Raw genomic sequence first — 13,119 nt, 5'->3', positions numbered from 1 at the left:
TGGGGTGGGGTCAGAAATGAGGAGTTCAGGGTGTGGGAGGGGGCTCCGGGCTGAGGCAGGGGTTGGGGCATGGGGGGAGATGGGGGCTCCGGCTGAGGGTACGGGCTCTGGGGTGGGACTGGGAATGAGGGGTTTGGGGTGTAGAAGGGTGCTCTGGGCTGGTATCGAGGGGTTTGGAGGGCGGGAGGGGGTTGGGGTGTGGGAAGAGGTCAGGGGTGCAGGCTCTGGGCGGCGCTTACCTCAAGCAACTTCTGGAAGCAGCGGCACGTCCCCCCTCTGGCTCCTATGCAGATGCACAGCCAGGCGACTCTGCGTGCTCTGCCACCCCTGCAGCTCCTGTTGGCTGGGGCAGTGCTTGGGGCGGAGGCAGTATGCGGAGCCCCCTGGCTGTTCCTATGCATAGCAGCCAGAGTGGGGACATGCTGCTGCTTCCAGGAGCCATGTGGAGCGTGGGAAGCCCCAGACCCCACTCCCCAGCAGTAGCTCAAGGGCCAGATTAAAATATCTGCAGGCCACAGTTTGCCCACCCCTGCAACAGGGCACCTTTTCCCATCCCTCCCACAAGTATCTCAGCATTGCTGCAGTTTACTGCACCCTGGATGAGAAGACGTTCCTTTCATTGACCTGCTGGAAGCTTCAGTAACAATGGAGGAAAATGGGGCCAAAACGAAGGGGGCAAATTGTATATTCTGTAACTCAACTAATTAGCTTTAATATACTAGTGAAACCACTGGGTAGCATCTAGGGAAGCATATTCACTTTTTGACTTGGGCACCAGCTTAAAATGGAACCTCCTATAAGTAATTTGTTTCCCATGAAGCCCTGAGGAGAAGTTGGCAGGGAAAGCACAAATGTGAAAACAATTTAATACCACTGGTGTTGCACCCTGCTTATTCAGTGAGGAGTGACGTGGCTCTTTGGAAAAGCTTCCCATTGTGCCCCGCCTGTGGATGTTGCATGCTGTAGGAAATCAATGGGGTGGGAAGAGATTACACATGATTAGTCGTCTCTGTAATGCAGATATTGCATTAGATGTTGTTAGCGTCAGAGTTCCACCGCCAGGTTAGTAGAGTCCAGGAGCGAATGGGAGTTACCAAGTCCCGTGGGAGCTTGGCACGTACTATATTATTGTATTTCCCTGGAGCGGTATTGATGTGGCATCTACAAAGTGTGACAGGAGGTGAACTGGAGGTTTTATCCCAGCACAGTGTTTCACAGCAACGAATTATCCTTCCCTCTAAAGGAAGGGAAATCTCTACATAAATGCATGTTCTGCACCATCTTGTCAGATTATGGTGCAGGGTATTGACATTTAGGCTGCACAGACCTATGTCCTTGTGAGTGAATTTGCACTGGACTAGATTAAGCATCCTTTACAAACATACAGTACAGACAGGAATCAGTACTATGGTACTAAGGAAGCCACTTCAGTTTTATTTACCACATAAATCTCTTTGTAGAGCAGAATGGCACTACTTATGCTGGTGGTCATTAGCGAGATGGATCTTGTTTGTAACATAGATGACATTACAGCTGTGTATTGTCTGCTATGGATCTCTCTTAAAGAGTAACCTAGGGAGGTGGTGGAATCTCCTTCCTTAGAGGTTTTTAAGGCCCAGCTTGACAAAGCCCTGGCTGGGATGATTTAGTTGGCGTTGGTCCTGCTTTGAGCAGGGGGTTGGACTCGATGACCTCCTGAGGTCTCTTCCAACCCTAACCTTTTAAGATTCTAAAGAAAGTAAGGGGAGTTTTTGGAAATGGCTCCAGTTCCTTGCACCTCATTCTGGGTGTGGGGCCATCAGGATAAACTTGCTTCCTATGTACCTCAAAAATGAAAACATGCTAATGTGTGTATGTATAGATTATTTTGAGTGAATCTAGTGTTAGGTGTTAGATTGACAACCCTGGTGATTAAAATAGTGTATCTGGTACAGAATCGCCAGAAGCAATGAAAGTCTCCCCCACACAACTCATTGTCAGTGTGCTTCAGTCCTGACCTAAGGGGATTTCTCCCTGGAATAAGAGTTTAGTTCAGTCACTATGGTAATGCCAACAGGGATTTTCGAGAGGGAGTTCTCCAGAAGAAGGCGAAGCAAATATGGGACCCTTGGGATAAGTGGCTGTCCATAGTGTGTGTTTGTGTTTGGGGGTTACTTGCTGTTTGCTGAGCTTGTGTTTGTTTGTTTGAAGGGCTGTGTGCTGTGGCCCGCAGCTGGAAGCTGTGAGCTTCTAAACAAGGTTTGAAATCTAGAAGCCCCTGTTCATTGGCTGAGCATTGGTCATGGGGTGGGGCTATCAAGAAGGCCAGGGCTTTATAAAGCATGAGCAAGTGACCAGGGACCACTAACAGGGAGTTTCGAGAGGGAGTTTGGAAGGGTAGTGGAAAGGGGGCGAGGTATACTTGCCATTGTTTAAAACCTTTAAACTAAACTATAATCAAAACTTCTTGATTTAAACAAAAACCCTATCATTAACCTAGGTAGGTGTAGGAGAGAATGCAGGCAGAAGCCCAGCAGCAGAATGGGGGCTATCTTGTTTATTGCACTCGCTGTAGCATGTATGTTACCTGCCCTGTGGGTGGGTGGCGTATGTGTGCATTCGGTGCAAGAAGCTCCTGGCCCTCAGAGGCCGTGTGCGGGCTTTGGAGGCCAGGGTGGCAGAACTGGAGGAGCTAAGGGAGACAGAGAGGTATGCTGATGAGGCTTTCCGGGACACTGTAGATTTGTCTCACCTCCAGTCAGACAGCCCCTGCGCTGTTAAGGAGGATGAAAGGCCCAGAGAAGGAGAACAGTCAACGGGAGCAGAGGGAAACCTTCCCATAGTTGGGACCCTCCTTCCAGATGATGTTGGGGTATCCTCTTGCACTGAGGGGAGGTAACTCCAGTCATTAGGAAAAGGCAGGTGTTAGTAATGGGAGTTTCGATCATTAGAAACATAGATAGCTGGGTTTGTGATGACTGGGAGAACCGTATGGTGACCTGCCTACCTGGTGCGAAGGTTGTGGATCTCTCGAGGCATCTAGATAGACTTATGTGTAGTGCTGGGGAGGAGCTGGTGGTTGTGGTCAATGTTCCCTCTAATTTTTGACAGGCCGTGTGTGCAAAAAATTTCTTCTGTGCAAATTGTGCTTCTGTGCAAATTTGTGCGCGTGGTGTTTCGCCGTGTGCGCGGGGTTTAGGATCTGTGTGCACGCGCACATGCGCACAGCTTAGCAGGAACAGTGGTCGTGGTACATATAGATACCAATGACATAGGGAAGGGTAGGAGAGACGTCGTGGAGGCCAAATTTAGGCTGCTAGGAAAGAGACTGAAATCCAGGACCTCTATGGTGACATTCTCAGAAATGCTTCCAGTTCCACGCGCAGGGCCAGGTAGGCAAGCAGAGCTTCAGAGTCACAATGCGTGGATGAGACAATGGTGTAGAGAGGAGGAGATTAGATTTATTAGAAACTGGGGAAACTTTTGGGATAGGGGGAGCCAATTCAGGAAGGATGGGCTCCACTTAAACCAAAGTGGATCCAGACAGCTGGCACTGAACATTAAAAAGGTTGCAGAGCAGTTTTTAAACTAAGGGTATGTCTACACTACGAAATTAGGTCGAATTTATAGAAGTCGGTTTTTTAGAAATCGGTTTTATGTATTCGAGTGTGTGTGTCCCCACAGAAAATGCTCTAAGTGCATTAAGTGCATTAACTCGGCGGAGCGCTTCCACAGTACCGAGGCCAGCGTCGCCTTCAGGAGTGTTGCACTGTGGGTAGCTATCCCACCGTTCCCGCAGTCTCCGCTGCCCATTGGAATTCTGGGTTGAGATCCCAATGCCTGATGGGGCAAAAAATGTTGTCGCCGGTGGTTCTGGGTACATGTCATCAGGCCCTCTCTCTGTGAAAGCAACAGCAGACAATCATTTCACGCCTTTTTTCCTGAGTTACCTGTGCAGACGCCGTACCATGGCAAGCATGGAGCCCGCTCAGCTCACTGTCACCGTATGTCTCCTGGGTGCTGGCAGACACAGTACTGCATTGCTACACAGCAGCAGCAACCCATTGCTTTGTGGCAGCAGATGGTGCAATAGGCCTGAAAACCATCCTCATCGTGTCCGAGGTGCTCCTGGCCACCTCGGTAAGGTTGGTCAGGAGCGCCTGGGCAGACATGGGTGCAGGGACTAAATTAGGAGTGACTCGACCAGGTCATTCTCTTTAGTCCTGCAGGCAGTCCTATTGTACCATCTTCTGCTGAGCAGCCAGGAGATGTGGATGGCTTGCAGTCCTTCTGCACCGTCTGCTGCCAGCCAAAGATGTAAAAGATAGATGGAGTGGATCAAAACAAGAAATAGACCAGATTTGTTTTGTATTCATTTGCTCCCCCTTCCCTCCATGAAATCAACGGCCGACAATCGTTTTGGTGAGGTCTGTCAGGGGCACCTTGAAAACTGTAATGGAGATTCAGTCCTGCCTGAAATACCAGAGGGAGGGATAGCTTAGTGGGTTGAGCATTGGCCTGCTAAACCCACGGTTTTGAATTCAATCCTTGAGGGGGCCATTCTGTGTGACAGTTGTTTTTGTTTCTCCTTGATGTAAAGCCACCCCCTTTGTTGATTTTAATTCCCTGTAAGCCATGTTGTCAGTCGCCCCTCCCTCCATCAGAGCAATGGCAGACAATTGTTCCGTGCCTTTTTTCTGTGCAGACGCCATACCACGGCAAGCATGGAGCCCACTCAGATGACTTTGGCAATTAGGAGCACATTAAACACCACACGCATTATCCAGCAGTATATGCAGCACCAGAACCTGGCAAAGCTAAACCGGGTGAGTAGGCGACGTCAGCACGGTGACGAGAGTGATGAGGACATGGACACAGACTTCTCTCAAAGCACGGGCCCTGGCAATGTGGGCATCATGGTGCTAATGGGGCAGGTTCATGCAGTGGAATGCCGATTCTGGGACCGGGACACAAGCACAGACCGCATAGTGTTGCAGGTCTGGGACGTTTCCCAGTGGCTGTGAAACTTTCGCATGCGTAAGGGCACTTTCATGGAACTTTGTGACTTGCTTTCCTCTGCCCTGAAGCACATGAATACCAAGATGAGAGCAGCCCTCACAGTTGAGAAGCGAGTGGCGATAGCCCTATGGAACCTTGCAACGCCAGACAGCTATCGGTCAGTCGGGAATCAATTTGGAGTGGGCAAATCTACTGAAGGGGCTGCTGTGATGCAAGTAGCCAACGCAATCAAAGGTCTGCTGATATCAAGGGTAGAGATCCTGGGAAATGTGCAGGTCATAGTGCATGGCTTTGCTGCAATGGGATTCCCTAACTGTGGTGGGGCCATAGACGGACCCCATATCTCTATCTTGGCACCGGAGCACCAATCCGGCGAGTACATAAACCGCAAGGGGTACTTTTCAATAGTGCTGCAAGCACTGGTGGATCACAAGGGACGTTTCACCATCAACGTGGGATGGCCGGGAAAGGTACATGACGCTCGCATCTTCAGGAACTCTGGTCTGTTTCAAAAGCTGCAGGAAGGGACTTACTTCCCAGACCAGAAAATAACTGTTGTGGATGTTGAAATGCCTATAGTTATCCTTGGGGACCCAGCCTACCTCTTAATGCCATGACTCATGAAGCCATACACAGGCAGCCTGGACAGTAGTCAGGAGCTGTTCAACTACAGGCTGAGCAAGTGCAGAATGGCGGTAGAATGTGCATTTGGATGTTTAAAAGCGCCCTGGCGTGGTTTACTGACTCGGTTAGACCTCAGCGAAACCAATATTCCCACTGTTATTACTGCTTGCTGTGTGCTCCACCATCTCTGTGAGAGTAAGGGGAGAAGTTTATGGCGGGGTGGGAGGTTGAGGCAAATCACCTGGCTACTGGTTACACGCAGCCAGACACCAGGGTGGTTAGAAGAGCACAGGAGGGCACGGTGTGCATCAGAGAAGCTTTGAAAACCAGTTTCATGACTGGCAAGGCTACAGAGTGAAAGTTCTGTTTGTTTCTTCTTCATGAACCCCCCCCCCCGCCCCTTGGTTCACTCTACTTCCCTGTAAGCTAACCACCCTCCCCTCCTCCCTTGTGTCACCACTTGCAGAGGCAATAAAGTCACTGTTGCTTCACATTCATGCATTCTTTATTAATTCATCACACAAATAGGGGGATGACTACCAACGTAGCCCGGGAGGGGTGGTGGAGGAGGGAAGGACAAGACCACACAGCACTTTAAAAGTTTAAAACTTATTGAATGCCAGCCTTCTGTTGTTTGGGCAATCCTCTGGGGTGGAGTGGCTGGGTGGCCGGAGGCCTCCCCCACCGTGTTCTTGGGTGTCTGGGTGAGGAGGCTATGGAACTTGGGGAGGAGGGCGGTTGGTTACACAGGGGCTGTGGCGGCGGTCTGTGCTCCAGCTGCCTTTCCTGCAGCTCAACCATATGCTAGAACATATTAGTTTGATCCTCCAGCAGCCTCAGCATTGAATCCTGCCTCCTCTCATCATGCTGCGGCCAGCTTTCAGCTTCAGCCCTCTCTTCAGCCCGCCACTTACTCTCTTCAGCCTGCCACCTCTCCTCCCCGTCATTCTGTGCTTTCCTGCATTCTGACATTGTCTGCCTCCACGCATTCGTCTGTGCTCTGTCGGTGTGGGAAGACAGCATGAGCTCAGAGAACATTTCATCACGAGTGCGTTTTTTTCGTCTTCTAATCTTCACTAGCCTCCGGGAAGAAGAAGATCCTGTGATCCTTGAAACACATGCAGCTGGTGGAGAAAAAAAAGGGACAGTGGTATTTAAAAAGACACATTTTATAGAACAATGGGTACACTCTTTCATGGTAAACCTTGCTGTTAACATTACATACATAGCACATGTGCTTCGTTCCAAGGTCGCATTTTGCTGCCCCCCTCCCCGTGGCTGACAGCGGAGAACATTTCTGTTCAGCCACAGGCAAACAGCCCAGCAGGAACAGCCACCTCTGAATGTCCCCTTAAGAAAAGCATCCTATTTCAACCAATTGACCATGAATGATATCACTCTCCTGAGGATAACACAGAGAGATAAAGAACGGATGTTGTTTGAACACCAGCAAACATACGCAGCAATGCTTTGTTCTACAGTGATTCCCGAGTACGTGCTACTGGCCTGGTGTGGTAAAGTGTCCTACCATGGTGGACGGAATAAGGCTGCTTTCCCCAGAAACCTTTTGCAAAGGCTTTGGGAGCTCATCTAGGAGAGCCACGAATGCCAGGGCAAATTAATCATTAAACATGCTTGCTTTTAAACCATGTATACTATTTTAAAAAGTACACTCTCACCCAGAGGTCCCTTCTCCGCCTGGCGGGTCCAGGAGGCAGCCTTCGGTGGGTTCAGGGGGTACTGGCTCCAGGTCCAGGGTGAGAAACAGTTCCTGGCTGTCGGGAAAACCAGTTTCTTTGCTTGCTTGCTGTGAGCTATCTACAACTTCATCATCATCATCATCATCTTCCTTGTCCCCAAAACCTGCTTCCGTGTTGCTTCTATCTCCATTGAAGGAGTCAAACAACACGGCTGGGGTAGTGGTGGCTGAACCCCCTAAAATGGCATGCAGCTCATCATAGCAGTGGCATGTTTGGGGCTCTGACCCAGAGCAGCCGTTTGCCTCTCTGGTTTTCTGGTAGGCTTGTCTCAGCTCCTTAAGTTTCACACGGCACTGCTTTGAGTCCCTGTTATGGCCTCTGTCCTTCATGCCCTGGGAGATTTTGACAAATGTTTTGGCATTTCGAAAAACTGGAACGGAGTTCTGATAGCACGGATTCCTCTCCCCATACAGCGATCAGATCCCGTACCTCCCGTTCGGTCCATGCTGGAGCTCTTTTGCGATTCTGGGACTCCATCATGGTCACCTCTGCTTATGAGCTCTGCATGGTCCCCTCTGCTGATGAGCTCTGCACTCACCTGCAGCTTGCCGTGCTGGCCAAACAGGAAATTGAAATTGAAAAGTTTGCGGGCCTTTTCCTGTCTACCTGGCCAGTGCCTCTGAGTTGAGAGTGCTGTCCAGAGCGGTCACAATGGAGCACTCTGGCATAGCTCCCGGAGGCCAATACCATCTAATTGCGTACACAGCACCCCAAATTCGACCTGGCAAGGCTGATTTCAGCGCCAATCCCCTTGTCGGGGGTGGAGTAAGGAAATCGATTTTAAGAGCCCTTTAAGTCGAAAAAAAGGGCTTCATCGTGTGGATGGGTGCAGGGTTAAATCAATTTAATGCTGCTAAATTCGACCTCAACTCCTAGTGTAGACCAAGGCTAAGAGATGGGGGAAAGCCGGTTGCTTCAGAGGCGCACGTGGAACGGACAGAGACTTCTCTTAGAGGAGAGTATTGATAGAGATTCTCTAGGTTTTAGTCAAGAGGAGAGGATGGAAGAGGATAAAGTATGGGCCAGATCAGACGAGAAACATTCACATAAAAAAGAATCTGACTCATCAGAAAAGGGCAGACAGATAAAGAGTGACAAGTTTTTAAAGTGCTTGTACACAAATGCTAGAAGTCTAAATAATAAGATGTGTGAACTAGAGTGGCTCGTGTTAAAGGAGGATATTGATATAATAGGCATCACAGAAACCTGGTGGAGTGAGGACAATCAATGGTACACAATCATTCCGGAGTACAAAATATATCGGAAGGACAGAGCAGGTTGTGTGGGTGGGGGAAGAGTGGCACTATATGTGAAAGAAAATTTAGAATCAAATGAAATAAAAATCTTAAATGAATCCACATGTTCCATAGAATCTCTATGGATAGTAACGCCAGGCTCTCATAAGAATATAACAGTAGGGATCTATTATCGACCACCTGACCAGGATAGTGATAGTGATGATGAAATGCTACGGGAGATTAGAGAGGCTATCAAAATAAAGAACTCAGTAATAGTGGGGGATTTCAATTATCCCCATACTGACTGGGTACATGTCATGTCAGGACGAAATGCAGAAACAAAATTTCTCGATACTTTAAATGACTGCTTCTTGGAGCCGCTAGTACAGGAACCCACAAGGCGAGAGACAACTCTTCATCTAGTCCTGAGTGGATCTCAGGATCTGGTCCAGGAGGTAACTGTAGCAGGACCGCTTGGAAATAGTGACCATAATATAATGATATTTAACATTCCTGTGGTGGGAAGAACACCTCAACAGCCCAACACTATGGCATTTAATTTCAGAAAGGGGAACTATGCAAAAATAAGGAGGTTCGTTAAACAAAAGGGATAGAGAATAAGATGGAGAATATCTTATTGCCCTTCTATAAATCCATGGTACGCCCCGGAAAAATCATGGAGCAGGTCCTCAAGGAATCTATCCTGAAGCACTTACACGAGAGGAAAGTGATCAGGAACAGTCAGCATGGATTCACCAAGGGAAGGTCATGCCTGACTAATCTAATCGCCTTCTATGATGAGATTACTGGTTCTGTGGATGAAGGGAAAGCAGTGGATGTATTGTTTCTTGACTTTAGCAAAGCTTTCGAAACGGTCTCCCACAGTATTCTTGTCAGCAAGTTAAAGAAGTATGGGCTGGATGAATGCACTATAAGGTGGGTAGAAAGTTGGCTAGATTGTCGGGCTCAACGGGTAGTGATCAATGACTCCATGTCTAGTTGGCAGCCGGTATCAAGTGGAGTGCCCCAAGGGTCAGTCCTGGGGCCGGTTTTTTTCAATATCTTCATAAATGATCTGGAGGATGGTGTGGATTGCACTCTCAGCAAATTTGCGGATGATACTAAACTAGGAGGAGTGGTAGATACGGTGGCAGGTAGGGATAGGATACAGAGAGACCTAGACAAATTGGAGGATTGGGCCAAAAGAAATCTGATGAGGTTCAACAAGGATAAGTGCAGGGTCCTGCACTTAGGACGGAAGAACCCAATGCACCGCTACAGACTAGGGACCGAATGGCTCGGCAGCAGTTCTGCGGAAAAGGACCTAGGGGTGACAGTGGACGAGAAGCTGGATATGAGTCAACAGTGTGCCCTTGTAGCCAAGAAGGCCAATGGCATTTTGGGATGTATAAGTAGGGGCATAGCCAGCAGATCGAGGGACGTGATTGTTCCCCTCTATTCGACATTGGTGAGGCCTCTTCTGGAGTACTGTGTCCAGTTTTGGGCCCCACACTACAAGAAGGATGTGGATAAATTGGAGAGAGTCCAGCGAAGGGCAACAAAAATGATTAGGGGACTGGAACACATGACTTATGAGGAGAGGCTGAGGGAACTGGGATTGTTTAGTCTGCGGAAGAGAAGAATGAGGGGGGATTTGATAGCTGCTTTCAACTACCTGAGAGGTGGTTCCAGAGAGGATGGTTCTAGACTATTCTCAGTGGTAGAAGATGACAGGACAAGGAGTAATGGTCTCAAGTTGCAGTGGGGGAGGTTTAGGTTGGATATTAGGAAAAACTTTTTCACTAGGAGGGTGGTAAAACACTGGAATGTGTTACCTAGGGAGGTGGTAGAATCTCCTTCCTTAGAAGTTTTTAAGGTCAGGCTTGACAAAGGCTGGGATGATTTAATTGGGGATTGGTCCTGCTTTGAGCAAGGGGTTGGACTAGATGACCTCCTGAGGTCCCTTCCAACCCTGATATTCTATGATTCTATGACATCTTGAATACTGCGTACAGATGTGGTCCCCTCATCTCAAAAAAGATATACTGGCATTGGAAAAGGTTCAGAAAAGGGCAACTGAAATTATTAGGATTTTGGAACGGGTCCCATATGAGGAGAGATTAAAGAGGCTAGGACTTTTCAGCTTGGAAAAGAGGAGACTAAGGGGGGATATGATAGAGGTCTGTAAAATCATGCGTGGTGTGGAGAAAGTGAATAAGGAAAAGTTATTTACTTGTTCCCGTAATATAAGAACAAGGGGCCACCAAATGAAATTAATGGGTAGCAGGTTTAAAACCAATAAAAAGACGTTCTTCTTCACTCAGCGCACAGTCAACCAGTGGAACTCCTTGCTTGAGGAGGTTGTGAAGGCGAGGACTATAACAGGGTTTAGAAGAGAACTGGATAAATTCATGGAGGTTAAGTCCATTCATGGCTATTAGCCAGGATGGGTAAGGAATGGTGTCCCTAGCCTCTGTTTGTCAGAGGGTGGAGATGGATGGCAGGAGAGAGATCACTTGATCATTACCTGTTAGGTTCACTCCCTCTGGGGCACCTGGCATTGGCCACTGTCAGCAGACAGGATACTGGGCTGGATGGACCTTTGGTTTGACCCCAGTATGGCCATTCTTATGTTCTTATTAATCTCAGTCTTGGAACTTTTCCTGAGGTGGCCAGTAAGATGCTAGTTATGATGTCTTGAGCTGTGGATACCTGACCCTGGGAACCAGTCTGACACCACCTACTCATTTCGCAATAGCCTCAAAAAGCCATCACCTGTAACGACAACAATCATCATCGAGTTGAACCAGTTTTGAACCCTCTAGTTGCAGGCAATTAACTTAGATCAGTTCCCTGAGCCACCCAGCCCCTCCTTGTGCTTTGTTTTTGTTATAGAGAGAAGCTGTGGGGATATGTTCTTTCAAGTGTTTTCCCAGAATTTCTTTGCATAGACCATATTCAAAGAGTTGACCTGACTCCTCCCATAAAGGAAGAAAAAGACCTTTAATATCAGTTTAGGAGGAGTAGATGAACTCAGCCACCCTAAATTGGTGCAAACTTTCCAGTTACATGTGAGTTTGATGCTGCAGTAATCAGCCCTGATAATAGGAACTGAGCTTTACTGACGCTGAGCCTCAGCAATGTTACTTCCTCTCACTAACAACTGGAAAAGGAAAAAGTCACAGTCAGCAAAAGATTTAGTCACCAATCTGTCTCACCGAGAGCCGCAGAAATGTTCCATTTTGCCGTGCTAGTCTTGTGCCAATTTTAGGGTGAGAGTGTGCATGATAGTCATCAGTTGTGAAACACCAAGACTCCCTGGAACCACAAATTCACATCCCAGTAAGATTAATTCAACCCTACATGCTTTGGAACTCCGTGCAGTGTACTGCATGTGTAGGTCATTCAGATGAGATCTTCTAAAATCAGAGGGCTTATAGGATCTGCAGAAATTAAAGATCACCTGGCATATTTTGAAAGAACAGAGATGTGCACTGGTGGCATTGGGTGGGTGTTAGGTCACATTAGCTAGCTTGATCTAATACACTCTAAAAGTCAAGACAAGGCTTCCCCTTATGCTTTAATTCATCCAACTTAGCACATGCTGACGTCCAGTTTGCCTTGTTGTGTGACTAGAGCTTTTGAAGGTGTTAGATTGTGCTAGCTCAAGGTGGGTGAGGGGATATCTTTTATTGGACTAACTTAATATAAAAAAGAGTTTTAAAACGAAACCTTGTCCCAAAGCTGTGATTTTGTGGCTAGCACTCTCCTGCTCAGTGTCACAACATTGGCTGGGAATCCTGGCAGTCTATTTAAGGTCTTGTGAGAGGACAGGAAATGTACAGTAATTAAGAGCACAACTCTGCCATGTAGCAGCATGGCAGCTGTGCTAGTGAGCATATGTAAAGTAACATGCTACTGTTCACTGGCTTTCCCTCTCCCTGCCACCATTTCTCAGTCTGTGAAATGGGAACAATACTTTACCGGGTGCTCATGCCATGCCATGGCAACAGGTTTGGTATGAGAACCTAAATACCCCTTCCATTGGTGTAGGTGGTGTCTACACTGGTGCAGCTGCAACAGCATTTCAAGTGTGGACAAGCCATAAGCCTCACAACATTGTGAGGTGTAGGGAAGTCTGTGGCTGAATCAGGAATTGAACCCCGGTCTTCTGAGCCCCAGTTCAGTGTTCTATCCACTAAATCATCTGTTGCAAGCTAGAGTAGATTTTTTTATTCATAATTATACTTAAGAGGAAAATAGCAAGACTGCCAAACATTCCTTTAATATTATGGGTGTTAATTGGTCCCACAGACATCAGGAAATTTACATTCTAATGCACACACCTAAGTCCCTCAAGGTACAGCAGATGCAGCACATAGGACAGTTTCAGATCACTGACTATTTGTAAAATCTAATTCCCTGGGACGCTGGCCGACTTAAATGCTCCTGTGTATCATATAGGACTGTTTGAGTCTGTGCTAATATAGCTTCATGTG

General features: G+C 47.8%; 2 protein-coding genes across 9 annotated transcripts in view; one reads left to right on the top strand and one right to left on the bottom strand.

Annotated features, from left to right (window-relative positions):
* The window catches only part of MYO1D (myosin ID), a 375,367-nt gene that overhangs the window by 307,897 nt on the left and 54,351 nt on the right, over window positions 1-13,119 (top strand). The gene's annotated exons all lie outside the window — the stretch shown is intronic.
* The window catches only part of CDK5R1 (cyclin dependent kinase 5 regulatory subunit 1), a 67,251-nt gene continuing 60,241 nt past the window's right edge, over window positions 6,110-13,119 (bottom strand). For 2 of the 8 annotated variants that reach the window (XM_077806566.1, XM_077806567.1), the window contains one exon: window positions 6,110-6,746. In XM_077806566.1, the coding sequence (XP_077662692.1) occupies window positions 6,427-6,746 (320 nt within the window). In that variant the 3' untranslated portion in view covers window positions 6,110-6,426. Of the gene's footprint in view, window positions 6,747-7,301; window positions 7,398-11,147; window positions 11,396-13,119 lie in introns of those variants that run through there. The other 6 variants (XR_013344633.1, XR_013344635.1, XR_013344634.1 and 3 more) reach the window with 6 other exon arrangements.

The sequence above is a fragment of the Eretmochelys imbricata genome, chromosome 27, assembly GCF_965152235.1.
Source record: "Eretmochelys imbricata isolate rEreImb1 chromosome 27, rEreImb1.hap1, whole genome shotgun sequence".
NCBI lineage: Eukaryota > Metazoa > Chordata > Testudines > Cheloniidae > Eretmochelys > Eretmochelys imbricata.
Note: the sequence above shows the minus strand (reverse complement) of the source record. Positions and strands in the feature narration are given on the sequence as shown.